This window comes from Rhea pennata, chromosome 18, assembly GCF_028389875.1.
Source record: "Rhea pennata isolate bPtePen1 chromosome 18, bPtePen1.pri, whole genome shotgun sequence".
Lineage (NCBI taxonomy): Eukaryota > Metazoa > Chordata > Aves > Rheiformes > Rheidae > Rhea > Rhea pennata.
Window position 1 is genome coordinate 8,455,890 of NC_084680.1, and position 15,988 is coordinate 8,471,877.

General features: G+C 45.3%; 2 protein-coding genes across 2 annotated transcripts in view; one reads left to right on the top strand and one right to left on the bottom strand.

Annotated features, from left to right (window-relative positions):
* The window catches only part of SPTAN1 (spectrin alpha, non-erythrocytic 1), a 52,938-nt gene extending 46,123 nt beyond the window's left edge, over positions 1-6,815 (top strand). Inside the window, exons 51-58 of the mRNA XM_062591339.1 lie at positions 135-152; positions 1,994-2,056; positions 3,330-3,384; positions 3,890-4,086; positions 4,495-4,548; positions 5,046-5,192; positions 5,540-5,687; positions 6,498-6,815. Coding sequence (XP_062447323.1) covers positions 135-152; positions 1,994-2,056; positions 3,330-3,384; positions 3,890-4,086; positions 4,495-4,548; positions 5,046-5,192; positions 5,540-5,687; positions 6,498-6,623 — 808 coding nt within the window. The 3' untranslated portion in view covers positions 6,624-6,815. The remainder of the gene's footprint in view (positions 1-134; positions 153-1,993; positions 2,057-3,329; positions 3,385-3,889; positions 4,087-4,494; positions 4,549-5,045; positions 5,193-5,539; positions 5,688-6,497) is intronic.
* DYNC2I2 (dynein 2 intermediate chain 2) lies at positions 6,814-15,509 on the bottom strand. The gene is made up of 9 exons (XM_062591338.1): positions 15,299-15,509; positions 14,411-14,665; positions 13,568-13,677; positions 11,396-11,553; positions 10,734-10,843; positions 9,510-9,677; positions 8,810-9,042; positions 7,838-7,995; positions 6,814-7,218 (listed from the first exon to the last, which is right to left on the bottom strand). Exons 1-9 carry the CDS (start codon positions 15,374-15,376, stop codon positions 6,980-6,982), a joined length of 1,509 nt encoding a protein of 502 aa, XP_062447322.1. The 5' UTR covers positions 15,377-15,509; the 3' UTR covers positions 6,814-6,979.
* Between the last annotated feature and the right edge of the window lie 479 nt (positions 15,510-15,988).

Genomic DNA, 15,988 nt, shown 5'->3' on the forward strand with positions numbered 1-15,988 from the left:
TGTGGCTTCATGAAATGCTGAAATATAAGTATGATTTTTAACTTTTGATGTTTGCTTCCATCCGAATCTCTGTCCCTCTCTCACTGTCTTGTCTCTGTCCTGCTGCCTGATGTTTGGATCTTCACATTCTTCAGGACTTACCTGCTAGATGGGTTAGTATCGGATTTTATATCTTTAAAAATTTGATGTGTTCTGCTCTGTTTCCTTCTGTCATTGCATTGCTTATGAAAGCTGCACTGAACCCCCTTTTATTTGAAAAGAGCAATCCGTAGCTGAGGTGCATAGACATAATGAAACGAGATTCTGGAGTAGGTTAAATAAATATAAACCTGTAAGAACATTATTATTATCCAGTCAGAAGTAGAAAAAAGTATTAATGGGTTCCTAATGGCACACTCATGGAAGTCCTTACTTTTGTTCTTCCTTTCCTCGGGGGTTTGCACAAGAAAATGCTCTTAATCTGATGAGGTGGGGAAGAACATAATATAATTTGCACTTGTCTTTGGGAAACAGCTGACACTACTGATTTTCCAGCATTCATAGATTTGCTTAGTGAAACAAACCTATCCATTATAACTGTTTTTGGAACATTTAAAGCTCTAAAGTTATTGACTGGCTTTTGCAAGGGAGAGGGAAGAATCCTATGAAAAATGTTGTTGAAATTGTGCATCTTAAAACTTCATGGAATTCAAATATTAACTGTCTCTTTTTTTAACTTGCCTCATAACTGTGCTCCAGAGTAGGTTTTCCTTTCACAGAAAGGAATTATAGCTTGATAGCCGCAGACAAAACCTTTCAATGTGGACCCCCCAACTTGCCTGGATTTGCAGGCAGTCTGATGCGTGCACATGTAAGAAATACAAAATGCCCTGTTGGTGTCCGCAGGAATAGTTCCTGATGAGGATGAAGGACCAGCTTGACTGTTGGTCAAAAAGCAGAAAGAATAAAATCAGAAATGTCTTCTGACTACCAAAACCTCTGAGAAGGGTGTCTCTCCAGCTAAACTTGCTCAGTACTAAAAATCAGCCACACAATGTAAGCTTTGTAACAAGCTATAATATAAAATGTTAACAAATACTCTGAGCCTGGTGCAGAGGCTGATGTGTTGGCCCTGTGTATAGTGCTGGAGAGGAAGCAGGGGCCTTTCTCATAAACAGAGGCAGACTTTTCATAATAAAAGGGTGGAATTGTTTGCAGATAACTGTGCTTCTTATGTGCTCTGTAATGATCACAATGTCTTGTGTCCCGCTGTTTCTACCAGATAAAAATAATTTGCCCCATTTTTGTCGTACGGTTTAATGGAACTGAGCAGATTTTCCTGGAACGGGTGCTGAATTCTCTGCTCTTTTGTAGAGTAATGTTGCAGATTAGTTCTGGTATCCAAGAACGAGCTAATAGAAAGGAGCTATTTACTAAAAGATGTGGGGTCAGGGTTCAAAACCAGTATGCCGAGCTCTTTTGTTGAACAAATTACCAGAAGGCTACTGATATGCAAGGCAGAGTTTGTCCTTAATTCTGCGTGAATAGATTAAAAATGCAGGCTTAGAACTAAGGGGCATTGGCTGGGCTTAGCCGCCTTTGGCTAGAGGGGAGGCAGCGTTCGGAGAAGCTTCGAGATTAGCAGAGCTGTCCTACATACACCTCGCTTCTCAGCGTGCCGCAGCTATTTGTGTGCTGCCTGGCGTTGCCTATGGGAGGATTTCTTGGGGGAGGGGAGAGTTGCCTTTAACGAAGCAGTAAATGAGTTAACTGTGAGCCTGTGTTTCTTTTCTTCCCCTTTTTTTGTAACTTACGCAAAAACAGTTAATTGTGTGTGTGTGCACGCAAGCAGCCTTTGAGTATTTTCCCTTCATTCAGTAATTGCTTGCTTGCTGGGTGGTGGTGCCGGCTTGGAGTGTGGCTCCGTTGCAGTGGCCGTGTTTGGGCATGTTCGTTCTTCTCTGTTCTTTCTTCTTCCTTTTTGGAATTTACCTGGTTTATTTTCTTTGACTAGCATAGCATATCGTCGTGTCATTCGTGTCTATCAGTATGAAGTTGGGGATGATCTATCTGGAAGGTTTTTTTTCCTTGTATTTTCTTACCTCACTTTTGGTTTTCAAATGCACTCTTAATTCTAAGGCTCGCTTTCCTTCTAACTAACTTTCACTGCTTAGAGATGCTTGAAGGTTTGTTTCCCTGTTGATGTTGCCCTTCCACGGTGGGTTCCCAGCCTCCTGCTCAGGGCTGCGGGCGTGCGCTTCATCTCTTTAAACGCGCGTTCTGAGCCTTAACCGTGTGGTGAGAAACACGCAGATGTTTGGTGCATTTTCATTGCTACAGGGTGATTCAGCACTTGAAACCCTCCTCTCGAGAAGCTCAGGAGCATTTAGGAGGAGGATAAGTTTTGGTGGGAGCAAGAATGTTTTAGCAACAGGAACTTAAATTCCCCAAGGTCATAAACACAAGAGCCCATCTCCGTAGTGCCCACACTTGCTGTCTGTACACAGGTCATTTGGTAGGAACTCTCACCATAAATATTGGAAGGATAGAGGTTCGTAAAAACTGCTGCTGAACTTTGCTTAGGATCTAAAGGAAAAAAAGCAACATTCAGAGGCTTTCTGTGGCTAGTCCATGTGAAGTGGATCTTGGAGCCCACGACCACAGTGGATTTTTTTGGTTTTTGTTTTTTGTCTTATTTTTTTTCCTGCTCATGTCAGGTGCCGCTGTACACCAAGCAGCTCAGCGTGGAACTCTGGCTGGGATAAGTGGTGTGCTGCCTTAGCTTCTCTGGGCGCAGGATGGGAGAGGCGGGGAGGGAAAAGCAACGTTCCACCCAGCACTGCAATGTAGTGGAGGTCTTCAGTTCTGTAGCGGTTCTGCCATACTAAGATCATGTTTAAACCAAACCAGTAGTTTTCAAGAGGTCTTTTTCCATATTTCCCCTCCTTTCTAGAGCCCTTGTATCTTACCAGCAAATACAGCTCCAGTGAATCACCTGTAGTTTGTGTGTGTGTGTGTGTTGAGCACAGTGGAGTGGGGCAGGACTGCACCAAGTTTCTAATTTCATTAGGTCTGATACAGTGGGTGCTTTGGATTTGGCATGAAGTGTGGCTACTGATCGTGTTGCCTTTCAAATGGGGCTAGAAATTAACTACATAAAGAAATAAAATCTAACCAAGATGTACCTGCGTCTGCCTTAGGTAGGATGAGTCAGAGTCAAACAAAACACAAAACTAGTGTTAAATATCTAGAGGAGAATTTTACTGCTGTAAGAAGGACTGTTAATTTCAAGCCCCACCTGCCATTCTGGATAGGATAAGTGCTCTCTCTCACTGCGACTCTGTGTTTAGGTCTTGTATGGTGGAGGAGTCGGGAACGCTGGAATCACAGTTGGAAGCTACTAAGGTAAGCAGCGCTCACCTATTGTCAAACACATTTCCCAAGAGATACTTGGGACCGCAGGGCAAGAATTGAAACGTGTAATTAAATGTTAAAGTCTTAATGATATATTTTTGAATACTGAGGAGATGGTTGGGATTATCTATTTACATATTTGATGTCTACTTATATTACAAGCCATTAAATAGTACTCTAACATAGTTTTCTCTTTTTGTTCTTCTTTTCTAAATGAGTGGCATAGAGCAGATGGGATACAGTATTTTCAGAACTTTTCATAATAGATTTTTGTCTCAAGAACTTGTTTCCAGACCCTGTCGGTACATGAAGAAGATACTGTTTTGAGTACTGTTTTACAGATCATAGTGTGTGTGTGTGTGTGTATGTGTATATATGTAAATATGTAATCCCAGCAGACAATGATAGCAGTTTAATAGCATGTAGAATGCACATGAGCCTGTGTTTTTAACACGCTTGCTTTTTTTTTTTGCATTCTTCTTTGCTCTCCTAATAGCGCAAACACCAGGAGATTCGAGCTATGAGGAGCCAGCTGAAGAAGATTGAGGATCTTGGAGCAGCTATGGAAGAGGCACTTATCTTGGACAACAAATACACAGAACACAGCACTGTGGGGCTGGCGCAGCAGTGGGACCAGCTTGACCAGCTGGGAATGAGAATGCAGCACAATCTAGAGCAGCAGATACAAGCCCGGTACTACCTGCTGCCTCTGCAGGCTAAAGCGTGCCGAGCTCAGGGGTGGGGGGTAAAAGATGACACATCCGTCTGTCTGAAACTAAAGCTCTACATGGTCTATGCTGATGCATCTCTTCTGTGTTGTGGCTAATCTGTACAGCAGTGTAGAAAGCCTGAGAATCCCCACCATCTCCTGGCCTCCTTCGGGGGGTGCAGCTGGGAGTTTGGGAAACAGTTCCTGTTGGTGATCAGCAATAACAACATTGCGCAGAATTGGTGATTCTGTTGAGCTGTGGTTGATGTAATGTATTGTCTAATCATTTGTCCTCGCCTTTAACATGGGGGTAGATTGGCTTGGGGTAGACTAACTGCAGCGGAGTTCTGTGACTTAGGAACCGCTCACTAGCTTTGTTTCTTCCTTTTCAGAAACACAACTGGAGTCACCGAGGAGGCCCTGAAGGAGTTCAGCATGATGTTCAAGTGAGTTGCAGGGAAAACATGCCAGAGGATTGCTTGTGAGATACTTCTGGCACATGTATGGCCCCTATTCACAGTTAGGATTATCTGACTGATCTGTTTGCAGCTCCTTTACTGTCTGCTCAATTTTGTGCTGAGCTGCTCTGATCTCTGCCAGATGGCAAGAGCCTCCAGCTATGCTTGCTGCTGGCTGGGTACAGCCACACTGGAGGCTCTGCTGCGTGCATTTGTTTGTGAGCACAGTGGTGAAGGAACCATCAATGCCAAAGTATCCCATCTGGCGGGTACAGCTGGGTTTTTTTGCTGCTTTTTAAGCAATGTAAAGAACTTGTACTTACGTCTTACATATGTTAGATAGGAAAAGCTTATTGACTCAAACTCATCTGTCCAGAACAGTGGACTGGTTATAATCTGTTCCAGTTTTCAGCTGGCTGTGTAGCTTTCAGTCACATACTACAAAGACTGACGCTTAAAACATGAGTTTTTGTTTTTGTTTTTAGGCACTTCGACAAGGATAAATCTGGACGTCTTAACCACCAAGAGTTTAAGTCTTGCTTGCGCTCTCTTGGATATGACCTTCCTATGGTTGAGGAGGGAGAGCCAGACCCTGAGTTTGAGTCTATTCTTGACACTGTAGATCCGAATAGGTATGTGGGTTGGGACGTTTTATTTTTCTGCTGCAAAATGTTGTATCAGTATCGCTTGTTTTTGGCTGGGAAGTCTGTCACAGGCTGAGAGCTTTGGTTGTGTCTTGTTATGGAGAGGCTGTGGTTGTTTTCGTACTAATTCATGTGAAAGGGTCTCCATGAAGGTACGACTAACATTTGTGAAAGAGAAATTTAGTTTAGGAAATGGAGTTCCTGTAGTCTCTCATGTTAGACTTTTCACTGCTCCCAGAACACCTAAGTCTGCTCTCAAAAGGATACGTCTGGAAGAGTGGGCTTCTGAGTATTACCGGATGGCAGTGTTCTCACGCCGTTTGTTTCACCGGCAGGGATGGACATGTCTCACTGCAGGAGTACATGGCATTTATGATCAGCAGGGAAACAGAGAATGTGAAGTCTAGCGAGGAGATTGAGAGTGCTTTCCGTGCCCTCAGTTCAGAGGGGAAGCCCTATGTGACCAAGGAGGAACTCTACCAAGTAAGTATCGATTGTGGCTCACGGGGGGGACGGATGGATGGTTCCTGTTCGCAAAGACCAGCACTTGCTCGTTGCTGGGAGGTTCATGTCACTATAGCTGAGTCAAGCTCTCAGTCTGTAGAAGTGTCCTCTGCAGCAAACGGAGAAGTGATGGTAGTGATCCTACCCAGCTGCCGCCTTGGCTATATGGAGGAAGAGGAAAAGCTTTAACCAAAGCCAAGTAACTACTCAGGTTAAGTGAAAAGAAGAAAGAACTACTTTGGTTAAGTTTTTGCTTTTTTAAAAAATAAATAAATAAATAAAGCAGGGGGAGAATCGGGGTGAGGAGGTTACTCAAAGGTTACTCAGAGGCCTGGGAAGGGAGTGTATTCACAGCGCCTGTCCTTGGAAACTTGCACTTTCCTTTAATTGTTTGGTAGATTAGAGAGAGACGTTTCTCCAGACTGATTCAGAGGAGGAACTTAAGCATCTAAGCTTAGACAGCATGAACACCTCCCTCTCATTTCCCTGCCAAGGCAGCAAGTTTTTCCTGTCTGAATCCCACCAACTGGCAGAGAAATAAAGAGCTTGCTGTCCTTCCTCATATCAGTTACCTGTTCTGTCTTCTCCTTGGTGGGAAGACTCAGGTCAAACCTTCCAACCTTTAACCAAATAGTGCAAACAGAAACAGCCAGAACGTTTCCATGCCAGTCGTAGCTCTGGCTTCTGCTCCAAGCTGCGTGCCTCTGGGAACGGGAGGGCTGCCTGTAAATGCTCCATCTACAGCTGCAAAGCGCCTGTCTCTGCCTCAGCACCATCTTTGTCTTTCAGAACCTGACCAGGGAACAAGCCGATTACTGCATTTCTCACATGAAGCCCTACATGGATGGCAAGGGCAGAGAACTTCCTTCTTCGTACGATTACATAGAATTTACACGTTCACTTTTTGTGAATTGATACAAAACACTAGTACCAAAAGATGCAAAGAACATGCTCACGTTTGCCGACTATAGCTCTGCATGCGTCTCTTTGTGCTCTACAATAATCAATGTTACTTTATGATGTAACCTTAAACTGCTTAGCTTAAAACTCTCTTAGGGAAAACAAACATATTGCAGTGTGCTTCAATAAAAGTTATTGGTCCAAATATATTATCTTGTGTTTAATGGTTAAATACAAATTCAGCTGTTGTTTGAATGAAACTCCAGCTGTCAGGTGTGTTCTACAGGCCAACTCTATGGAGGAGGTAAATGGGCAACTTTTTCTGGAGTCAGAGTTGTAACAGGCTTCAAAGAGCTGGTTGTGTTGCTGTCTCAGTCTGTGACCTCACTTGCCAGCTGCTCCAGGTGATTCATTTCCCGGGGTCCCTGCTCAGTAAAGTCAGAACTGAGCTGCCAGACTTTGACTGTACCAGTGGCATCTCCTGCTGCCAAGAGCTGAGTTTGCTTGGCGTTGAATTCTAAACAGTACACGGGGCTCTCGGCTGTGGTCTGCTTTATGGAAACAGCAGGCTTCTGGGAGCTCTTCTCAAAGTCAAACAGATGCACGTCTCCTTTAAAACACAAATACTTATCGTTACGTCCGTTTTGTGCAATAGCCTTTGTTTCTGAGAACAGTAGATTAGAAATTCCTTAGTTTGGCACTTGTAGTGGTTTGTTTTGTTTTGACCTGTTCTCCCTTCCCTCTGACATTGTCTAAGTGACTGACACTTGCCATCGCTGCAAGACAGCGCAGATTTCTCATTCCACTGTCAGAGAGAGCTGAAACTAGCTTGCCAAAGTTCTGTGAAATATCCATTCCTTAACTCAAATATATTCGGGGCAATTTTCTAAGAAGGTTTTGTTTTAAACTAATAGTAGTAGAAGTAAATGCCAAAAACCAAGAAAGCTGGAAATAAGTTTTAGCTGCAGTAATCTTGCCATGCTACATCTGTAAACTTACAAGTGAGCAGCTCTGGCTAATAGCAATAATGGTATGATCAAAACTGAAAAATAACTGCTACTGAAGTCCTGGACTTAGAAATGACTCCATTATACTAATGGTATGGTACAAACAATGGTGATTGCTCTCAATGGAATGCTAATCAGTATAATTGACTTGTATTAATTAAGAAATATCCAGCACAAAACTTTAACTTTCTGCCTTAAGAACAGGCACTTACAGATACTTGCCTTCACCAGAAGCTGCTGCGAAGACCAGTGGTCGTACTGGAGACCATTGTACACAGAAGAGGTATTTTTTTGATAACTGAACAGAAATGAGGGGCTGCGCCTGCAACATGGAATGTAAGTGAACATGTCCATCAGTCCCACAGCTCAGAAAGAGATTCCTGGAAAAAGGAAGAAACACTTTATAGGCTGTATGAAAGGTTATAGAGTAAAACTCACTCAAGAAGGATGACCTGGGCCAGTGTTACTGTTTTTTAAAGGTCTGAATGTTTATCTTAAAGCAGCGATTCCCAAGCTGTACTTTGGCGCACGGCCTACAGCTGGTCTGCAGCAGCATAGCTTTGTTAGTGCTTTCAATTAAGATTAATGAGGGCTCATGTTGTCCACTGAGTATTGATGGTGGTTTGTGGGCCAGAGATGCCTGGGAACTGCTGATCTAGAGAGAGAGAGAGACATTGTTAGTCATGTTTGTCTAATGCAAATTAAATGCAAACCTGGGCTGTCAGCATGGCTTGTGGCCTCTTAAATGGATGGTTGGTTAACTGCAGGCAGAGATGCGAACTTTTAATTAAAAAAACTCAGGCAGCTACCAGTAGGATTTGTGAGAGGCACATCACTTTAGTGCTGATGAAGTAAGTTACTGTTCTTCAGCACCTTCCCTTGACTCAAACTGCTCTTTAGTATTAACATAACTTGAACGAGCCTAAAGAGAAGTGTTATGGTCTACACTGGCTGGAGTGGACACACTGTTTAGTGTTATTCGGGTTCTGCTCCCATGGAGCATATTCAAGTGGGCAGCTTCACCAGCACTAACAACTGTGTTTCTGCTGTCCTGGGAAGTTACTTTGTCAAAATCAAGATGCTAGGTGACCCTTTTGTGGATCTTGGCCCCAGGTAACTTGAAAAAGATGTTTAGAGCCAGTAATTTGTAAACTAGCATACGATAATACCAGTGTGTGCTTTTATAGCGCTTGCCTGTGGAAGGGCGAGCAGCTCACGGAGTACACTGGTCCACCATGCGGGGAGAAGGCGAGCTCTGCTGGGGCCCTGAGGGGAACAGAACTGCCTGTCCACCGGAGAGCCTTGGTCTCTACTGCTGTGGAGCACTTCAGGGAATAGCCGCCTTCCACGCCGACAACGAACACGCGAGGATCAAAGTGCGAAAAAGAGAGCGAGGTCACACCCACAGCAGCCTCTCCCCACATGAGCTAAAAGAAAAAGACAAACCTACAGTCTCCAGTGTAGCATACGTGTGGCCACAGCAGTGTAAACCAGTCTGTCAAGGATCCAATGAGGTGTTTGCTGCACAACTGGCACCAGCTCTGATATCTGTAGCACTGTCCAGCCTTTAATCCCTACAGCATCCTCCAACAAGGGGATTTGCGTGACTTAATAGTACAAACAAGCAAGTTTTCCATCCTAGCATTTTTGCTTTAGAACCGGCTGTCGCCAGTCTTTGAAGGAGCAATTTCAGTATGAGAAGGGAGATGGGGATCAAGGGTTAGCAAGGCTCTAAAGAGAAGCCTTTACCTTGCCCTTCTCATGTGAAGGGTGTGCCCTTCCACTGGGCTCCAGAGTTAGTGTTTTTTGTCAAATTGTTACTGAAAAAACAGAAAATAAACCTCCTTAACACCAGTGTAGCGTTAAGAAGGCCTCTCTGAACTGCCAAACTCACCTTCTTCAGCTGAATGCTGCGAGGGATCTGCTGAGCCACCATGGCAAATCCTTCGGCCAAGGTCAGCCGACCATCTCGCTCCTCTTGCCATACCAGGATCTTTCCATCTGTGGATGCGCTCAACAGCTGAAAGTGGTTCCTGTGCTTTGCATCTGGTAACCAGTTAACCTGCTCCAAACACAAGTTCAGGCGGAGGGGGAAACTGTCAGAACCGCCACACACACACACTCAGCAACCTGCCGTCTACTGGCCCAGCAAGACAACGCAGGAACAGCGCCAGGTGATGTTCGGTAATCTTGGTATCAAACCAGGTTGTACTAGGCACTTGCACACAGATGTATGTTAGGAGAGAAATGCATTCAAGTGTTGAGGGCTGGATTTTATATTTTGATTTCTGCACGTCACCTGCCAGCCTTTTCTGTGTATTTATAGCACTTTTGCCCAGCTACAAACTGCATTTTCCCAACTTTCAGATGCTAAAATACAGAGACTGCTTAAAGTGACAGCTCCAAAGTCACAGTGCCCCAAAGGAGGCCAAAAAGCACTACTTTTTGTTTTTAAACAAATCCCTTAATTCAGGCTAATCATTAGCAAATTTTTGTCCTTCAAGGTCTAAGCAAACTCTGTCTCAACACGAAGATCCTAGAGCAGTTACAGAAAGCCAGCAGTTTGCAGTAGAAGAGCAGACCTAGAAGTATTAAGCATGACTGAAAATGAGAAGATAATTTTAGCTATCAGGAAAGGCTCAGTGAATTGCACTCAGGTATAAGTCAGGGAGCTCTAAAGGCTTAGTCAAACTACTAGTGAAGTCAGACTGCAAGAACAAATAGTGATCCTTTGTGTAGCTTTAAGCTCCTAAGGAGCGGTGCTAATTTGCTACTTGTATCTGTAAGACTGCAAATATTGTTGGCTTCATCTGCCCCACTAAGCAGTTACAACGTAGAATGGGCCGACTCTTCATTTATCCTGACCAGTGAGAAGTTATTTTTACAGGTAAAGTGTCCTATTCAGCAAATACTTGTTCAGTGGCATAGCTGTGCCTTTAGACTGGGGGGAAAAATAGCCAACTGAGCCAATTAAGAGAGACCACAACTACTGAAACATAGCAGCCTGCCTGAGAGCTTCAGGTGAAGCACTGGGAATTTGCATAAGAGCTGAAGGAATGAAACAGCAACGGCAGCTCTCCCCTTCCCAACGATATCTGCTGTGGATATTCTCTGTCACCTTATAGACTGGATCAGTGTGTGTATCATCTGTCATCCCTGTCCTCAAGATCAAGGGGTCTTCTGTTCTGCTGGTATCCCACACCACCACTTCTCCACTGAAAAGTCCACCTAAAAAAAGGAAAAACAAACCAATAAAACATAAGTAAGGCCTAGCAGTATATAACATGAATAATGCAATGGGCAATTTGTGCTGTTATTAGAATAGAACTGTGGATGATGTTTCTCATTGCACAGGGTTGCCAGCGAGCATGACGAGATCTGGGATGAGCAGTCCTAAACAGAAAGGCACAGGAACACAACTGAATGTGGAAACATGGCCATAGAGAGGGCACAGCCAGCCCTCGTGTAGGAGGACATGTCGCTACTGAAATAAGTATGTTCTTCCTGCTTATAACCCAAGCTGAACTGGCCTTTACCATATCTCTCTGAGATGATTTAAAGGCAGACATCCCTGAAAAAGAGGTTAGTCTCAGAGTCTAGAAGCAACAAGCATTTATGTGTACTAGTAAGTGTTAGTTCCATTGGGTAAGGAGCTACAATAACGTTACTTTTGCAATAAACCTTCGGTTGAGCCTAAAGGAAAAAAAAAAAAAAAAAAGGATGCAAACTACAGGAAACATGGAAACATTTCAAATAAAATCTAAAGCAAGAGCAACTCACCAGCAATTAGTGAAGGCTGAGAGGGATGGAAAGCCAGGCACAGGACAGAACTGGGAACATCCACCACTAGGTCAGGGCGTTGTGGATTCAACCCTCTTCTGTCCAGATTCCAGGTACAAATATAGGATTTTTCTGTGCCCCAGTCCCCATCATCGAACCTAAACAAGAGAAGGCTACATCTCATCTTGTGTGTTACAGCCAGACTCTGAGTCCAGAGGAGCTTTGCTATGTTCCATTCATCATTTAAGCCTGTGCTATTTTGTGGATAAAAGGAAAACTGAGATCAAGAAATCATGAGGTTATGAAACTTCTTTGCAGGTTAGTATATTTACAGTGCCTGTCAGTGCACCTACAGGTCAAAGTGCCTGCAAGTAAATCTCAGCTATGATTCACTATTCCAAGAGCTATTAACTGTTCAAATAAGGGGAACAATCTAAGGGGCACATTACAGAAAGTTGCTATGAATATTTGGAAAGCAAAACCTAAAGAGACCAAAGAAAGTTTAAGTTAAAGCACTCAAAGATCCAGAATCTGAGAACACACAGAGAGGAAATGTCTTGCCTGGAGAACTGATAAGGGTTGAAAAAGCTTACTGAATCTTTCCTGACCTGAGAGAAGCAGCATGATTTGAAGTCTGGATGCCCACACACAAACACGGAACTTTCTTTACAACCACCAAATGGCGTTGGTTACTGCACACAAATCATGCTGTGCACTCCAGCTCTACAAATTTCAATAATACATGTTTTTCACAAATAAGTGGCTCTCACGAATCTTTTCATCTGGGGTTTCTAAGAGACATCTGCCACTCTACTTTCTTTGTTATTCATAGCTGTTTCATTCATTGCATACTTATCAAAATGTAACCCTCTTTTGACAAGGGACAGAACAAATCCAAAATAACGACTACTACAAGCCATCTGCCCAGAGCAGAAGTAACAAGACAGCTGCACGTTTACCACTCTAGATCCCAGTGAATGCCTGTGGTGTTACTCTTTTCTGAAGTTAAAGGTTTCCCAAATGAAGGTACTTTGAGCTAGCGTATCTGAAAAGTTGTTCAGATAAGTACGGGTAATGGTAAGTAGTTGGTTTGGTGGAGGGTGCTGGCAGAGGGCCTACTTGTAGTATTTCCATGTTCTCTGTCATTAGCACCACATTGACATGATGTCTCATCTTGCTGCAAGGAAATGACATGAAGGTCACAGATCCAGAGAACAGCAAATGGCCAGGACAGGAAGCAGTTGTTTTGAGCCTGACCTCTACTGCCTTTATTTGATGCTCCTAATTCTTGTATTGAGGGAGTGTTTGAGATAGATAAAAAATAAAAAAGAGCAATTCTTCATGCAATGAGCAGCTGATTTGTGAAACTCCTTATTAAAAGATGTGGCAGATTCTAAAAGCTTAAACAGATTCAAAGAGAGACTGCACCTCTCTGCTCATGGAAGTGAAGTCTACTGAGAGTAACTGTGCACACAGAAACCACATTCTAATTTGAAAGTAGCTGTAGGCTGGGAGAGTAGAAGGGGCAAGTAACATACATGTTTGTCCTGTTTTATTCTTCCCTATGCATTCACTCATGGATGCTCTTTCTGTGGGGCTTTTAGTTTAAGAAAACAGTAGCAGAAGGAAGAAAAGAATAAGGGTAGCAGTAAGACACAGAAAAGAGATGCTGCTAAAGATACCTCTTGGATTAAACGAATGTTTTGTCCAACCCTCGTTTTAGAGTGGGCCTACATCTTCTTAAACGATTGTTAGAACATGTCCATGGCATTAGGCGCATGTGTGAAAAGATGCCAGGTGCATCTGATGTGCTAAGAGACCACATTAAAACAACAAGATATTCAATGAAGATAAGCATATATTTCCAAACCTTACCCACACATATTTGCAAATGCATCTGCTCTTTACATTTTCTTTCCAAACAGAATTTATCTGGAAACAAATCAGTAAGAACATACATGTATCCATTTTCTAAATAATAATAATAATAATTAAAATTTAAGATTGCCCTAAGACTTGGGGTTTTTTTGAATGTGGATTAGGTTTGTCAATGTGAACAAGGTTTATCTATGTCTGGTTTGTTATTGTAGACAAAGTAAACATATCTAAAACTCAAGTCAATCTGAAATGTCACATCAACCTCAGTCACTCTCAATCCACTCAGATACTCACCGGCCATACGAACACGCAACAACAGATCCTGTTGCATTCCACGAGACACTGGTGACCTGCAGTTTTTGATCCTGAGCCTCTGGATATGACAACGTATGCAAACACAACACCTAGGAGAGATCAAAACCCAGCACTGAATCTCTTTGACTATATAGAGAGGATCTCTCTTTTGCTTCAGCATATGAGCCTATGGTCAGAACCTTATACAGCATATAGCTATATAAGCAAAAAAGAAGCTCAATTTCTACTGGGAGAAATAATCTCCATATGACCCTATCAAAACAACCGTCTTTTTGTAATTACCATTCATACACTGCACACTCCAGGGACTGCAAGACAAGTCTGGAAGGCCAGATCACAAGGACTTAACAGCAGCTTGTTGCACTCACTGAGCTTAACAAGCAGTGGTTTGAAAATGACTGTACCAACATGTACAGGCAGATACAAATTGCCTCACTCCTGAACACCATACACTAAACAAATACAATCCAAATAGGAAGAGCTGCCAAATCACTGACTTCAATTGTTCCTAGACAACTACTAGCCTAGTACACTCTAAAGGGGCTATTGGAAACTGAACATACGCCTATACCAACTGGAGGCTTCCTTCTCACAAAGCTGCTGCAACAGAATCACTAACAGCAAGAACAGTTTTACCAAGTAAGGTCATGCTGCAAGCAAAAGAAAAAAAGCTGAAGAAAAAGACTAAAAATTTCTAATTATTAAAATCCTAGTAGTGAGAAACAGAACAATGCTAGTAGTAACAAACAGAACTAATGCATTAGAGCCATTGCGACCAGCTCTGCTTTGGTAATGACAAGGATCTGAACTCTGTCAACTTACTGTTTCATTCTGATCTGTCCAGTTCACTTCAAAGCCATCGAAGGCGTGACTTTTCCAGTTTTTATTTAGCTCTTTGATAACAACATCCTCCACTCTCTGAACGAATGATAACAGGCGAGTGTAATCTACTTGGACTTCTTGATGGAAGTCTTGGGCTGCATCTTTACTTTGATCAGTCTGCACACCAGCATCTCGGTTCATACAAGACTGCACTGAAGCTTCTGCTGTTGAAATTTTCCCAGTCTGGCAGCTTTTCTAGTAAAAGAAGACAAGCACTCTACAATCCAAACATAAAGAGTGGCACACAAGACACTATTTATCGCTTTGTAGAGACATTCAAACATATTTGCACATCTCTGGCTCACGGTTTAAGCAGGGTCTAACTGCCTGGATGTTGTTTATGTATTTATGTCCTTCACGTCATCGGGTATCAGACAGAGATACCTCAATGCTAGTTAAATAGGGGCAGTGCGCTCTGCCTCGCAGGACAGGGAGGATGAGCAAAAACGGAAACACAGCGAGTGTTCAGAAGGGACAGCTGACCACGACGGCGGCGGCTGTTCGGGGGTCGCAGCGAGTCCTGCCGCAGCTGCGCGGGGATCTGCCACCGTCGCAAGGGGCCAAACCAGGGCAACCCGCAGAGCGGCAGCTGCGCGGCCGAGCCAGTGGCATTGCGGGCCCACCCGCCGCCGGCTCTGCCCCGGGGCCGGGCACCGGCAGGGGTGGAAAGTCCCCCGGAGGGAGGTCTCCGTGCCGGGCCGCGCCGAGGGCCCTCTCACCCACCGGGCCGCGCCGGGGCCCGCCGCCCCCGCAGCGGGAGGGGGAAGGAGCGGCCCCGCGGTATAAGAGCTGCAGAGCGAGCCCAGAGCCGTCCCGGGGGCTTCTCACCGCCTCGCAGCGCGCGCTCCGGGCGCGTCTCCACAGCGACCCCACGTCGGCGCTCCCCGCCGTCCCGTCCGCGAACATGGCGGCGGCGAGCGGGGGTCGCGGCGTCACGCGGCCCCCGAAGAGCCCCCGCAGCCGCCAGCCCCGCCGGTTCCCATGGCAACGGGGAAGGCGCCGTGGGATGACGTCACCCCGAGCGACAGGGCCGCTGGCCCGCCTGGCGGTAACGGACTAGGGCGGGTGCCATGTCGGTGAAGGGCGTGGGGGCTCAGCGCTGCGCGGGCGGCAGCTTCGCTTCGGGAAGGGGCTCTGCGGGCACTGAGTCGGCGCCGCAGCCGCCATCTTTGCGAAGGCCGAGGAGGGGGCAGGCTCTGGCGTTTGCGGCGGGGGTTTCTCCATGCCCCGGGGCCGGCAGCCAGCGGCGCGCCCGCTTGGGGCCCGCAGCGGTGCCTGACGCAGCGCCGCGGGGGAGCAAGGAGAGGCGGGCGGCGGGAGCTGCGGGTGCCAGCACTCAAGATGGCGGAGCGGGGCGCAGCGAGGCAGAGCGCGGGCGGGCCGGGCCGGGCCGGGGCGGCGTGCGGGGGCCGCGATGCGGGGGGAGCCGTGTGCGAGGACACGGCGGGTGTTCAGCGAGCGGAGGCGCGAAGAGCCTGCAGGGTGAGCGCCGCAAGCCGCCTGCCCCGCGGCTGCTGC

Bases quoted from the DNA above. Each gene is read 5' to 3' on its own strand.
- DYNC2I2 (XM_062591338.1), bottom strand. From the start codon at position 15,376: ATGTTCGCGGACGGGACGGCGGGGAGCGCCGACGTGGGGTCGCTGTGG. The intron at 14,666-15,298 runs GTGAGAAGCCCC...TTCTTTTACTAG, and splicing joins GGAGCGCGCGCTGCGAGGCG to AAAAGCTGCCAGACTGGGAA. The intron at 13,678-14,410 runs GTAAGTTGACAG...GATCTCTCCTAG, and splicing joins GGACAGATCAGAATGAAACA to GTGTTGTGTTTGCATACGTT.